The following is a 15,094-nucleotide window of genomic DNA, read 5'->3' on the forward strand; positions in this document are numbered from 1 at the left end:
GTATTTAGGTGACATCTTGAATGACACAAGGTAATTCAGGATGCTCGGAACTAAGAAACTGTTAAAGCAAGGAACGCAAGCTACAGAATGGCTGCTGCCCACTGACCTCTACCTTCCAAAGCTGCTAATAAATTTCTTAAAGGATCAGTTTCATCAGAAGCCAATGTTCTTTTCAAGAAATCAAAAAAAAAAAATCTACCTGCTGGTAAAAATCACACACACACACACACACACACACACACACACACACACACTCACAATGAGATAGTCAGATATGACCAACATAACACAATAGGAAGCGTCCTCAGGTCCCACCGGTGTGGTTTATTAACCTGGAAGATGGTGGGGTGGGCACCTGTCCTCCCTTCCTCAGGTTCACATCTAGAGACGCAGCCCTAGACCTGGAGTCAAGGAGCAAATGACTGTGGTTTGGGAGTGGCTGCCTCTCCGTCAGAAGATGCCTCAGCTAGCTCCTCCTCAAGCATATGCAGAGCTGGCTCCAGATTCTACCTCCACCAGCCAGAAGACCCTGGGTGCGGACGGACACACATGCAGGACCAGTCTTTCAAGGAGAAGGCTGGCCACGATTTCCCCCAGAGAACAGCAGGAGTGTGGGTAGGGCGGCATCAAGAGGCGGGGCCAGATGAGGAGGCCCCCCACAGCCAGCAGCTCCCTGGTCTATTCCTCATGACCCTTCCCATGAATGACGGGTCTCTGCTCTAAGAGAGAAATCCAATGCCTATGGTGGAGGGACGGAAAATATGACAGAACACTGGCCAATGAGGTGCTAGCTTTGCATGCAACATAATTTGCTTCTCTCTCTCTCTTTTTAAGTTATTGTTGTTTTGTTTGGTTGGTTGGCTGGTTGGTTTTTTAAACCTAGGTTTCTCATTGTAGCTCTGGCTGTCCTGGAACTAGCTCTGTAGATTAGGCTGGCCTCGAACTCAGAGATCTATCTGCCTCCTCTGCCTTCTGGGTGCCAGGATTAAAGGTGTGTGATATTACTGCCTGGCCATAAAATTCATTTTAGAGTTCAATGTATTAATACTATTATTATTGATGTGAGTGCAGGCATGCTTTTGTTGAAGTCACAGGACGGCTTGTTCTGAGAGTCGGTTCTCTCCAACTGTGGGGTACAGGGATCGAACTCAGGTCCTCGGGGCTTGTGAAGTGAGCCCTTCAGCCAACTCGCCTGCCCGGTTTTCATGATTTCCTAACTCACCTCCCTAAGCAATAAGGAACAGAACTGCTCTGAGACAGGGCCTCACAGTGTACCCTGAGCTGGCCTAGAACTCTCAAGTTTCCAGACTCAGCCCGCCACATCTTGTGGTTACAGCCATCAGCTCCATATTTTCTTCCTCCTCCTCCCCTTCCTTTGTAGCTCTACCAGGCAGTCTGAAGAAATAAAGGGCATTTGCTTACCAATTAAAAGCCACCCAAGGCTTTTCCATTGCTCTACCTGGCCTTCCTGGGTCCGGCTACTGGACAAATCACGTCCGTTTGTTCCGTTTATGCAGATTGTGTGGGGCTATGGGGATCCTGCCAGAGAAAGTCCACTGGTGTTTGCTGTTTGATGTTCTGGCAAGGCTAGGGAGAAAGACATCTGGTCCTTCTTATTTCTTATACTCCTGGCTCCATTTTTCTTTCTATATTACTTTTTTTTCCTACCTGCCACTGCTTCACAAGTACTGAGATTAAAAACATACTGCATCTGGTCTTTCCTAAATTATGTCTGCATGCACCCTACTCAAGGAGCCCCTGAAGGACGCTCCCTCTTGGAGCTGAAGTTACAAGAGGTTGGAAGCCACCTGGGAAGAGTATGGGAACTGAACTCGGGGACCTCTGCAAGAACAGTAGGCAGTCTCAACCACAGAGGCATCTCTCCAGCCCTTCATTTTCCTGAACAAACAGGCAGCATGCCACGCAATACTCCACCCTCCAGGTCCTTCTCGGTGACACACAGTGGAGGGGGCAGGGCTATGCAGGGCGTGTTTAAGAGCCACTTGGAGGTTAAAGGGCCCTGGTTTTCCCATTCTGGATATCTGGCATCTTGTGAATGGGAGTAGTCACAAAGATGCGTGCAATGTTCATTCCTCTTAAAAACCTGAGGGAAGGAAAATGTGTGCCTTATGCTTCCGTCCACCAGGTCCCCTTTTTCGTGGCACCCTTTAACCGGCACTGTGCAAAAGCAGCCGGGAGCACGGGGATGTGAGATGAGAAGTCAGAGGCTTCATCCATTTCTGCCCAGGACCTATTCTCAAGGCTGGATTATTGCGGACTCCCAGGCAGTGGAGGGAAATAAAACCGTCTCCCGGGTGCCTTTGTATTCTGGGCAACCCTGAAAACCTTCCCCCAGCGAGATCCAATTTCCTTCCTCCTAGCTGAGAGCAAGGTCCTGTATATCACCCGAGGCATGTCTCCAGAGCCCCACGGGCTGGCTCCCTGAGGCTGGAGAACTGAATCATCATGGCTGCCCACACTTAGGAGAGTCTCCACTGGGTTCCTTTTAGGGTAGCACACAGGGCCCAGCTACACACACACACACACACACACACACACACACACAAAAGAGCAAGATTTGGGGGCTAGCACTTCCAGGCAGCCTTTCTCATAACGGAAGTAGGGTGGGAAGGACAGGAAGCTAATAAACTGACTCATGGGAGCAAGTGACCACTGTGTGCCCTGGGAGCCTCCTCCGGACCACACCCACATATGGCAGAGCACTCTACAGGTAGAGGTGATCTCCTGGAAGCTTAAAAAGCGTCTAAGTTCTGTGTGCGGTGCAAGAGGAAGCTCTTGTTTTGCTTTTTGTTTGTTGTTGTTGTTTGGTTGGTTGGTTTGTTTTGGCATTTTTTTGGTGGTTGATTTTGTTGTTACTCAGGTTTTTTGTTTTTTGTTTTTTTTTTTTTTTTTTTTTTTTTCTTCGAGACAGGGTTTCTCTGTATAGCCCTGGCTGTCCTGGAACTCACTTGGTAAACCAGGCTGGCCTTGAACTCAGAAATCCGCCTGCCTCTGCCTCCCAAGTGCTGGGAGGCCACCACGCCCGGCTGTTACTCAGTTTTTGTTTTGAGGGTTTGTATGTTTGTTTGTTTTGGGTGGTTTTGTTTTTTTGTTGTTGTTGGGGTTTTTTTTTTTTGGAGGCGGGTGGTTCCAGACAGGGTTTCTCTCTGTAGTCCTGGCTGACCTGGAATTTGCCCTGTGGACCAAACTGGCCTTAAACTCACAGAGATCCACCTCTGCCTCCCAAAAGCTGGGATTAAAGGCTTGAGCCACCACCCACCATCCGTCCGGCTAAGAGCTCATTTATTTTTAAGGATCTCCTACACAACACTGAAGTGAAAGTTTCAGCCTTGAGACCTTCCTCCAGCAAAGCTCTGGGATAGAGGTGGGGGAGGGGATATCCCAATCTCAGAGTAAGGGCTTTAGTTAGGCACCGTTTGAATCGGTGCTCAGATACCCACAGGGCCTGGGAGATAGAATGGGATGGAGGTGAATCAGGCCACTTGTAGTGAAGCGTCTTAGTCCAACTCAACCACTGGAGGCCACCCAGCATGGTGTCAGGGAGCAGCCAGGCAGCTGGCAGCCACACAGGTGGCTGTGGGTGTGAGGCTGGAGGTTTAGTTTACAAGGTCATTGGGCCTCCACCCACCATTGCACACCTGAGCCACAGAGGGTATCTAGAGTGGGAGAGCTGTGGACTCTTGATTCGGGAGGCCTATCCTAAGTGCACTCTGCCCTGCTGGGACTTCTGTCTTCCCTTTCCATGGGATAAACATGTCCACCGCCATGGAAGAAACTCAAGCAATTATGTTGGTGCATAGCTCCCTGACATCAGGTCAGGGATGGGGGTGGGGGTGGGAGATTGACGATGAAGCCCCTCAGCACCCTATTCCCGGTCCCCGTCCAGGCTAAGATCTAGGATAAGAGCAGCACCTCCAACAGTCTTGTCTCTCAGTACCTCCCCTTCAGCTGATACCCAGGGGGAGTCCTGCTCAAGTTCTCAGAGTGGGAGGAGGGTCAGAGCCCCACCCGGACTCCACCTCTAACCAGCCCTGTGACCTTCAGGAGGTCACAGTCCCCAGTAAGACTGCTTCTGAAGGTGCAGGATGAGAAGTCTCAGGCCAGGAAAGGACAGAGCCTAGTCACTGCCGCCTCTCACCTGTAGATAGTACCCCTTGTCCCAGTGTCTGTCAGGGTGATGATGCTATTACCTATCCTAGGGTAGGTAAGGCATACCCATGGCACAAATAAAAATGTCCTAGATGTTTCCCTAACCATCTTAGTCTATCTCAGGAAAAAACATCCCGGCTTACTGACAGTGGCAGAAAAGTGAGGTACATCTTTAAGACCCACCAGCAGACGGCACTTTACACTAGCTGAACATCACCCCTAGGACCCAGCGTCCATGTGCAAGAACTCACAAGTCACAAGGAACGAATGCCAACCCCTCCGAGCTCTTCAAGTGACTAAAGTGTCTTATTTGAGCTCCTGGGCCGAGACTGCCTGGAAATTGCAGGTTTAGAGGAAGAAAAAATTCCATTCAGACGTGCGGTTCCCGTCCTGAGGCCTATGAGCAAAGTTTCCGGTGGCCTCTGCTCCCCTCCCCTCACCGGAAAGCCAGGCGAATCACCCCGTCCTCAGAGTAAGGAGCAGCTGCAACAGCTGGGGGAGCCCAGTGACAGTTTCAGGAGGGCATCGTATTCTCCAAATGGGAACCCCAAATATGGGATGCCTGGCTTCCAGCCAGCACCCCCTGCCAGCTGCTCACTCACCTCCCCAGCCTATCTCGGCGATCACACCTTCCCCGCCCACGGCGCGCGTGGACCTTTCAAAACAGGCCTTATAGACAGGCCAGCTGGTCCCCACCTAGCCAGGTCTCAGCCCGGCACTGCGTGCGGGTACCCATCTGACATCCATGGTCCTTTTCAAGGACACTGCAGTATGCAATCCAGCCGTGGGAGGAAAGAGGGGGGGTCTTCAGCCGGCCGCCCAGCTCCTCAAAGCACAAGCACGCCCGCATGCCTACAATGCCCGGGTGAACCCCAGCATGAGGCCTGTCGCCTGCATCCTGTAGTCCAACTAGATGCTGTCTAGCCGGGAGAGGCCGGGGGAGGATGCAGGCGGTAGCGAGCGGATGCGGGAATGCAAGGCTGTGGCCAGGGCGGCGCCGGCGGGGCTCACCTTTTTGACTTGGTCATCCTTCAGCTCGGTGAAGTAATATGCCAGTAGTTGCGCGGCGATCATGTTGACGGTGGGGGATGCGGAGAAGCAGGTGTGGGGCCAGTGGCTCCTCAGTAGCCCTGGTGAACAGTGGTCCTCCGGCGGCGGATCCGCGACTCCACCTCCTCCTCCCTTGGCTCCTCCCCCTCAGTCCCTGGGCGGGGCGTCTGCCTGCTCTCTCCAGACCTCAGAGCTCCCGTCCCCGGGAGGGTGACAACCGCCAGCCGGCCCACCTCCTCAGTCCCCATTGGCTACAAGGCGCCACTGCCGCGCTACGGCTGGGGCTTCCCAGCTAGAGCAGGAGAATGACGGCCGCTCCCTCCCGCGCCGGAAAGGAGGCAGCACCCTGCACGTTCCCCACGTAAGGAGCGCGCGGTCACGCGTGGTGGCACAGTGCCAAGCCAGAGTGGGTGGGGTGTGGGACACGATCTGGAGGGGACCAGAGGACAGATTCAGGACACCACAAACTGGAGACCGCGAACGGAGCCACACCCCTTCCTCGGAGATTAGGGCTCGTCCCCCACCCCTCCCATCCTCCCTGTTGGGGAAGCACTCAAGTGGGCGTGGAAAGAGAGCGGAAGCCGAAACTAGGCGGCTTCACAGATCTTGCACTGGGTCCCTGTGCCTGCCTGCCATCGAGGATCCAAAATCTAAGGATGATGCTCGGAGTCCCACCACAGCCTGTCAGAGTTCACATAGCGAAACCCAAAACGCCTGCCCCTGTGACATCATCTAAGAGCTCATGATCCCCGAGTGGGAATTTGGGCCTATTCCCAGCCTGTCCCGATCCTCCCACCCTTCTCTAGCTCTTGGGCATCCGGGTTCTGGGAGGTCGGAGGTACTGTTCAGGACTCGGGTTGAGGGGAAATCGTATTTGTACCTTATGACAAGTAAGAACTCTGACGTACAGAAGTGGCTACCACTCTGATTCTACAGGTGAGGAACCTGAGGCAACGCGTTACAGTTGCTGCTCAGGAGTCGGGCCGGGTTTTCTTAGCGTCAGCGCTGGTGACCTGGCCGTTTGTATGCAGTGTCTCTTACTTAAGCTTCCCTTGCAGGCCATGTTCCCATGACCAGGGCTGCAGCATCTGTCCTGAGGGGACTATAGAGTCTAACTTCTAGCCCATATCTGGCTGGGCCTAGCATCCATCGGAGCAAAGATACCCATGCCTGGGACACCCCTCAAGTACCCCAAGGGCCCTTCCAGCCACCACTACCCGCCCACTGAGAAAGAGGTGGTAGACCTGATACCTCTCTCCAGGACACATCTCCACCCTGCCCAATGGCAGGTGCAGAGTGTCCTCAATCACTTCTTTACCCCTAAGATGGAGCTGTAACTACTGATGTCTACACCCCTTGATTTTTGTGAAAGAGCATAAGCACTTGTGTCTAACAAATTAAGTGGGAAGTACTCTCATAGAATGAACTTGGGAGCCTACAGGTTAAAGTTTGGGGGGGGGGGGGGGTGGCGTAACCTGTATATCGCCATTTCCAGGCCCAGGGAGGGCCTAACTGTTGTATTTAAATTCTTTTCCTAATAGGATCTCCCCTCAAAAAGATTAGCATTTGAGGCCCACATAAATCTCAAACTAACACACACATACACATGCATAGGTGAACACTACCAACATGGCCACCAGTGTCAGGACAAATTGTTCTTCTGAGCTGCATTTGACTCTGCAAATGTAGTTCTGCCAGCCAGCTCTCAAGGCTGGGATATCTTTGAGGATGGAGGGTTGTTTTGTTTTCTCAGAGCTCTGTAGGTTGAATGGGCCATCTCTCTTCTCCCCGTGTTAGACTCACGGCCCCCTCACTCAGCCTTCAGCTATCACTATAATCTGTCCCCATACAACCCTTACCCAACAAACCAGAATTGGGAAAAAGCTGGCCAAACTTATAGGCAGATAGGCACCTCTGCTGCCCCTTCCCCCAACCCCTGTACCAAGGTGACTGAGTACACACACACACACACACACACACACACACACACACACACACAGAGAGAGGCACTAAGGCTTAGCATTATTTCCTAATTCACATCTCTAAGTCAGACTCACTGTCGCTCCCAATACCATCACCACCCCAGTTTTTCGCCTGTCTAGCTAGAAATATTACAAGAACATTTAAGGTGGCTTTTTGGTTGTTGGCTACCAGCCATCCAAGCCATTCTGAGCTGCAGGCCATGGCACTCTCCCTGAAAAGCAACCTTAATTGTGTTATGTTCCTGCCTGCAGTCCCTTTCTGGGCCCTGCATCCTGATGGAGTCAATTTAAACAGGTTGGCCTTGTAGCTGACCCTACTCTTTAAGCATATCTCTTCCCTGGCCCCCCGGTCACAACAGGGCTATTTCCCACTCTCCTCAGACTGCACAGGTCCATTCCACTGTGGCTCCGCTCATACCCCCTTGCTCGCCTACCCTTCCCCGTTCATCTATACCTGTCCAAGTTCCCTTCACCACAAGAAGGCATATCTGGCCTTCCTTCCCAAGCTGGCCTCCCATGACCTCAGTCACTCACCCTGGCCTCCCAGGCCCCAGCACCTCCACAGGGCACGCTCGGACAGTGCTCAGAGTCCATGCAAATGGAGACCAGGGCTCTTCTCTACAGGCAAGGCTTCGTAGGATGCACAGCTGGTGGGCCATCTTGCCCAGTGGCAGGTTGCGGTAGAATTTGGAGCCGGGACTCAACCCCAGTTCTGATGCCTAGCCAGCACTCTGTCCATCCTACCCCACCACCTCAGGCAGCCTGGGCCAGATAAGCAACTCTGAGTCAAGACTGCCTCCCTGATATGGGTGACTGTCTCCCGGAGGCCTGGTCTTATCTGCTCCCATCAGGCAGTTCCCTGGAGCCAACACTACGGCAGTGTTGTGTCTTCTCTCAGTTGAGCCCTAGACCATTTCACAAAGGTTTCTTGTCTTTTATTATTATTATTATTAGTTTGTTTGTTTTTAAAACAGGGTCTTACTATGTAGCTCTGGAAGGCCTGGAACTCTATATAGACCAGGCTGGCCTTGAATTCATAGAGATTTGCCTACCTCTGTCTAGCTAGTTCTGGGATTAAAGGTGTGCACTACTATGCCTGGGTTTCTTTTTAATTTTTTTAGGGTTTTTATATGAATATTATATATGTGTAATATATATAATATATATTATAATATATAATATATAATAGTGTGTGTGCAAGTGAGTGTGAGTGTGTGTGTGTGTGTGTGTGTGTGTGTGTGTGTGTGTGTGTGTGTGATGCATGTTTCTGATGCTCAAGGAGGTCAGAAGAGAACATCAGATCCCCTGGAACTGGAGTTACAGATGTTTGTGAGCTACCATGTGGGTGCTGGGAATTGAACCCAGGACCTCTGCTAGAGAAGGCAGCAACCTTTACCACTGAGTCATCTTTCCAGGCCTCATGCATGAGTTATTTTTGGTTGTTTGGTTGTTTCGTTGGTTTTTCAAGACATAGTCTCTCTGTGTAGTCCTAGGTGTGCTGGAATTCGCTCTGTAGACCAGGCTGGCCTTGAACTCAGAGTTCCACCAGCCTCTGCCTCCCACGTGCCCACCACCACGCATGGTTCTGGATTATTCGTGTTAGTGTGTGTCTTTCCACCCCCCCACCCCCCCTTTACTACCCTACCCCTGTTCCTTTTCTTTTTGGTAAAGTCCTATGTAGCCCAACCTGGCCTGAACTCTCTATATAGCTAAGGATGTTCTTCAACTTTGATCTCTGGTCTCTACCTGTTGAATGCTTGGATCATGGGTACCCACTGCCACATGCAACATAAAGTTGAAGTTAAACTGAGGGCTTTGTGCTTGCTGGGCGACGGCGAGTACTGTAGCAATGGGGGTTTTGCCTCAGGCCACGCTCCTTAAGTCTTAAACCCCAGTTTAGCTGCCTTGATTACTCCCAGACCCACAGGGAGACCTCAACCCAGAGAGTCCCAAGCTTCTTCCCCTTCTGGGCAAGGTTCATCTTTCCCACGAGTCCTCTGAACTCTCAGTTCATTTACTGTGTCTCTCCTGGTATGAGTCATGGGAAGGACGGACCAAATGCTGTCAGGCTGCCGCTCCGCCAAACACACCTGCCCAGACGATAATACAGACCAAATGCTTAGGACATCTAATTCATTCCCATCTGCTCCACAGTCCCGGGAATTCCTCCACCGTGATCTCTGACAGATGGGCTGAATCCCTGGCACCAGGGAGCGCACTCCTCCTGATGGCCATGTTTACCCAGTGTCACCCGTTTACAGAGCAGTTTCTCATGTATTGCCTCATTTCTCCCGATAACAGCCTGGGGAGGCTACAAGGACAAATATCATTAACCCCACTTAATCAGTCAATGAGGTGTGAGAGAGAGAGCTGTAGACTGAAGGTCTGAAGAGAAGACATGGCCGAGAGGGTTCCTGAGCGATGGATACCTCAGTGACTTGCAACCTTGTTTACAACTTGCCCAATGAGAATTGCTGATTCAGACCCTGGATTTCCACAGGGGTGAAGAGACCTGATGACTTCTATAATGAAGCCCCAAGTAGTGCTCTTAGCAGCCTGTAGGGGCTTTCCGATGCCAAGTACCAAAGAGTGAAAGGTCACTGCAACCTCTAATCAGCTTTGCTCCAAAACCTACCAGCACTTCCAGGCACCACCCATAGTGACTGGGCTGATAAAATTACATCCTTAGCTGCTTTCCCTCTGACTAGCCCAAAATTCTGTCCCCCAGCATGCTAACAGGATCAATACGCTGACAACTGCTAAGACTAGACCCTATAATGTCTTGTTTAGCGCAGCTAGTGATTTGTAAATACCGGCCAACACTTAACCACCGTTAGACTTCACTGTAAAACCCACCATTTCTGACAGCTAGGGTCTAGCCACCCGTATTGATAATTATGTATCGAGTGTTGGGCTAGACATGAGAGCAGCCACTACCTTCTTCAATGGACTTCAGGCATTAAAGCCAGGGTTGAGATCAAGCAAGAAGGAAGAGGCAACGCCAAATTTAAGTTTTGCATGGGAATTTTGTACCCTGGTTTCCCTGGTAATCTCTTCTTTACTGTTTCCCCAAACACCTGCCTCTCAGATATCATAATGGCTTCTGCCTGCCTGCTTGGCTCTACCCTGACTTGGTTTACCACTACTAAGAGAAAACTAGACTCTGCCATCCTCGGCTTTTACCCCAAAGGGGCAGAGGAAGGCATGTGAGAGGGAGGGTTAGCCTGCGGCACCTCTTTTAGGCACCTGTTCTTTATCTCAAGCCAGGCCTCTTCCCCTACAAGAAAGCCCTTATCTTGTTGGCCCAGAGCAATTACAAGTGCCCAAGCTGACCACCACGGCTTTCTAGGACAACGTTGCCCAGTCCCCACACTCGGCCACCTTCACAGAGCCAGCAAGGGTCTGCCTCCACCCACCGCCTTTGATTTAGTGCCAAAATATACTTGGAAGCGCTTATACACGCGGTCCAAATCCACACCCAGTCAGGGTTCCTGGGGAGGAGAGCCCAGAGCGAATCTAATATGCAAGCAACCAAGAATTAAGGACTGACGTGGTATTTTACCTGATTTCCTAAAGGAAACGGAAACGACATTTGAATTCAGAGAAGTAAAAATCAGTCACGTTGTTGTTGTTGTTGTTGTTGTTGTTAGCAAATAGCAATTTTTTAAAATGGTTTCTTTCTGTAACCCTGCCTGTCCTGGAATTCACTATGTAGACTAGGCTGTCTATGTAGTCACAGAAATCTGCCTGCCTCTGCCTCCCAAGGGCTGGGAATTAATATCTGTTGGGAAGGGGTGTTTTATTTTGTTTTGTAACAGGGTCTCACCATGTAGCCTTGGCTGGCTTGGAACTTACTTTGTAGGCCAAGTTGGCCTCCAAACATGGGGATGCATCTGCCTCTGCCTCCCAAATGCTGGGATTAAAGGTGCATGCCATCATGCGCAACCGTAAGTTAAACACAGTTGGCTCATGGTAAGAACAGGTTAATACCTAGGTGGGACTTGCCACCTGTCGGGTGCTCTGAACTCTTTGGGGTTCGATGGAAGCTCATGTGTTTAACATTGAGTATGTTATGAACTGCTGTTTTAGCTCCAAGAGTAACAATGGTACAATTACAGAAGACAGACTTTAAAATGTTTTTCGGACATCATTTGTTAGCATTTATCAAATTAGCAATCTCTGCAGACTGCATGAGCTCAAAAGTCTGATTTTAAAAATTGCCACTTGATAGCAAGGCATGGTAGCACACATCTCTAATTCCAGCTCCTGGGAGGCAGAGGCAGGAGGATTTCTGTGTCGACACAGACAGCCTGGTCTATGCATGTGAGTTCCAGGACAGCCAGGGCTACACAGTGAAACCCTGTCTCAAACAAACAAACAAACAAACAAACAAATAAATAAAAAAATAAAAGCTCTGAACTAATGAGCATATGTTAGCTCAGGACTAGGACAGAATTTCTTTTTCTTTCTTTCTTTCTTTTTTTTTCTTTTTTGGCTTTTTCGAGACAGGGTTTCTCTGTGTAACCCTGGCTATCCCGGAACTCACTTTGTAGACCAGGCTGACCTCAAACACGGAATTCCGCCTGCCTCTGCCTCTGCCTCCCAAGTGCTGGGATTAAAGGCGTGCGCCACCACCGCCCGGCTAGGACAGAATTTCTAACGATTTCTGAAATAGGCCTGAATGTGCTTCTGCAGTCCTGTCCTGTGTATTTATAGGAAGTAGTTTTCTCAGCATTGATGTTTATAAAACTGAACAGCCATGGACTCTAAAAAAAGACTGTAAAGACTTGGTATGCTCTTCAGGATAAAATATTCCTGAAGGCCAGGTTTAATTCTTTATGGAAAAATAAATACGCTCAACTCATTGACAGCCAGATTGCTTTTATCTTTAATAGGTAGTAAGACTATATGCGTATTAGAGCTAGCAAGATGGCCTGAGAACCTGAGTTCCACCCTTGGAACCCACTGTGGAGAACCTACTGTCAAAGTTATCTGACCTCCATACATGGCATACACACTGACATTCCCCTCCCCATACAAGAATCGGTAATTTAATTTAAAAGTTATAGCTGACTATAGTAGAACATGCCTTTAATTTCAGCACTCAGAAGGCAAAGGAAGGGGCTGGAGAGATGGCTCAGCAGTTAAGAGCACTGACTGCTCTTCCAAAGGTTCTGAGTTCAAATCCCAGCAACCACATGGTGGTTCATGACCATCTGTAATGAGATCTGATGCCCTCTTCTGGTGTGTCTGAAGACAGCTACATATAATAATAAATAAATCTTTTTAAAAAATGAAGAAGGAGAAGGAGAAGAAGAAGAAGAAGAAGAAGAAGAAGAAGAAGAAGAAGAAGAAGAAGAAGAAGGCGGTGGCGGCAAAGGAAGGAGGATTCCTGTGAGTTTGAGGTCTGAGGCCAGCCTGGTCTACACAGCAAGTTTCAGGGCAACAATGGCTACACAGTGAAACCCTATATTAAAAAATTATATATATATATATATATATATATATATGACTCATTTTAGTAAATTATGATTTATTATCAGTAAATATTTGATTTGTACACTGCCCTATATACCTATGTACTCAGGATCATATAAAAAAAATTGGCAAAAGTGGGTCACAAATGGAAAAGCCTAAGAAGCCCTTCTGTGCTGGGCAGTGGTGGTGTGTTGCTGGATATATGATAACTTTGTGAACCTTGACTGTGTTATTTCAGGGCAGGGGGAACTCTGTTTTTAGTTAGGGTGTGGCTCAGTCCTTAGCACACACCTTTAATCCCTCTGGCTGGAATGTAGACACACCCTTAATACATAATCCAAAACAATGAAGGTAAAGTTAGTTTGTAGAAGGACGCACCTATGTTTAAAAGTGATGTTTAGGGGCTCAGTTGTTAAGAGCACTGACTGCTCTTCCAGAGGTCCTGAGTTCAATTCCCAGTAACCACATGATGGCTTATAACCATCTGTAGTGGGATCCGATGCCCTCTTCTGGTATGTCTCATACAGTGTACTCATATAAATAAATAAACCTTTTTTTTTTAAAGTGGTGTTTAATTGAGTGGCAGACAAAGTGACAAATCAGAGAGAAATCTGACAGAATAGGATATGTGCAACTTTCACGAGAAGAGAGAGGAAGAGGAAGCTACTTGAGGGGCAGTGCAGAGGGAAAGGAAGGAGGAGTCATTTTTCCTGGGATGTTGTTTAGAGACAGATTGCAGAGAGGATAAGCCAGAATCCCTGTGAAGACAGAATGAGCCAGAGAAAGGAGGAGCGAGATCGTCAGAACAGATTGCCAGAGTTAGTTTGAGGCCAAGCAGAGCAATTCAGTGAGAAGCTGGGAGAAGCCAGATTCTATCAGTCAGTAAGTCTAAGAAGCTAAAAGCATCCTAGGCCTATAAATAAGATTGTACAGAGGCTAGAAGCTTCCAGGACGAGGCCTAAGTTAGCAGACAAAGGCAGTAAGAATCTGAGACGACAATTAATGTTAGGAGGATAAAAGGTACTTTTACAGTGGTGTGCATGCACTTGGAAGGCAGAAGCAGGCAGATCACTGAGTTGAAGGCCAGCCTAAGCTACTGAGTTGGTTCCAGGAATCCGGGACTACACAAAGAAACCCTGCCTCAAAAACAAAACATCATCAACAACAACAACAAAAAACCTTGCTGTGTTTAAAACTTAGGAGGCAGAGGCAGGAGATTGCCCTAAATTTAAAGTTGGCCTGGTCAACATAGCAAGCTGCATGCCAGCCAGGACTGTGTACTGAGACCCAATCTCAAAAATAAAAGAGCCGTTGTCTATAGGTGTGTCTTTTTAAACTTTTTATTCATTTATTCATTTACTTGTGTGTGTGTGTGATCATGGGCACACTGTGGTATGCATGTGGGGTTCAAGGACCATCTTACCAGCCTATCTCAAAGCAAACACCTTTAAATGTCACTCTCGTCAAGCCTTTCAGCCTCCATATGACTTGAAAACTCCAGACACATATTCCCAGCTTCTCCGGGCATCAAACCCTCTCCCCATACGGACACTGAAAACACAGTGCCTCCCACTGCGGTGGTCATTTATTATTTAATATACTTGTATCAGCTCAGGTGGCTCGCTCTGTAATCCCAGCACTTAGATGCCACAATCAGACACATCAAGGCCAGCCTGGGCTACATGTCTAGAACCCGTCTCATAAAACCAAATGCAGAACAGAGAAAGAACCCTGCTATTTCTCAAGACCCCACGGCGTTGTTCTTTCACCTCAATAAATATGAGATACTCTCTACTCTCTATTTCCCCCATCACCCCAAATCTGGCAATGGACAGGACACCGTGTCTGACCACATTTAGGGAGACAGATAGCGAACAAATCCTACTTGAATATGTATCACACAGGCGCCAGTGTGGCGTCATTAGACTGGCCACATCCCATGATAACCACTTCTCCTTTGGTCTTACGAATCAATGTTTCTGTTTTTAGCTGAATTCAGCCACCCTCACTACTGCCACCAGCCCAGGATAAGGATCATATTTCCAGTCTCCTCTGCAGCTACCCGGCCACTGGACCAATCTCCAACCAGGCAGATAAAGGGATGGAAGTTAGAGGCTCGCCTGGTGACTTCCGGTAACAGCTTTGTACCACTTTCCCTAGAACGATCCTCCTGCCTCCTTCCTGCCAGCTCCATGGATTGTAAAATCACGTTGGGTGTGGCAGCCAGACAGAATAAAGCACCAAATTAAAACAGGTGCCAGTGTCCCCATGTCATGCAGAGCCAGCCCCAGCCTATCTCCAGGTTTCCAAAATAAAGAGAAAAATGAGATTGCCCTGTGCCCAAAACTGTGGCTATTTGAGAGTTTTCTATTACAAGTAGGCAAACTCATTCCTAGCCAGTATAGAGGCTGAGC

General features: G+C 49.1%; 1 protein-coding gene across 4 annotated transcripts in view; it reads right to left on the bottom strand.

Annotated features, from left to right (window-relative positions):
• The window catches only part of Hk1 (hexokinase 1), a 108,625-nt gene that overhangs the window by 66,555 nt on the left and 26,976 nt on the right, over positions 1 to 15,094 (bottom strand). The window contains exon 1 of one of the 4 annotated variants that reach the window (XM_085842839.1): positions 5,182 to 5,375. The exons of the other annotated variants lie outside the window; for them this stretch is intronic. Within the exon in view, the coding sequence (XP_085698965.1) occupies positions 5,182 to 5,244 (63 nt within the window). The 5' untranslated portion in view covers positions 5,245 to 5,375. Of the gene's footprint in view, positions 1 to 5,181; positions 5,376 to 15,094 lie in introns of those variants that run through there. 4 annotated transcript variants of the gene reach the window in all.

Source organism: Mus caroli, unplaced genomic scaffold (genome assembly GCF_978045245.1).
Source record: "Mus caroli unplaced genomic scaffold, Mus_caroli_1 scaffold_9, whole genome shotgun sequence".
NCBI lineage: Eukaryota > Metazoa > Chordata > Mammalia > Rodentia > Muridae > Mus > Mus caroli.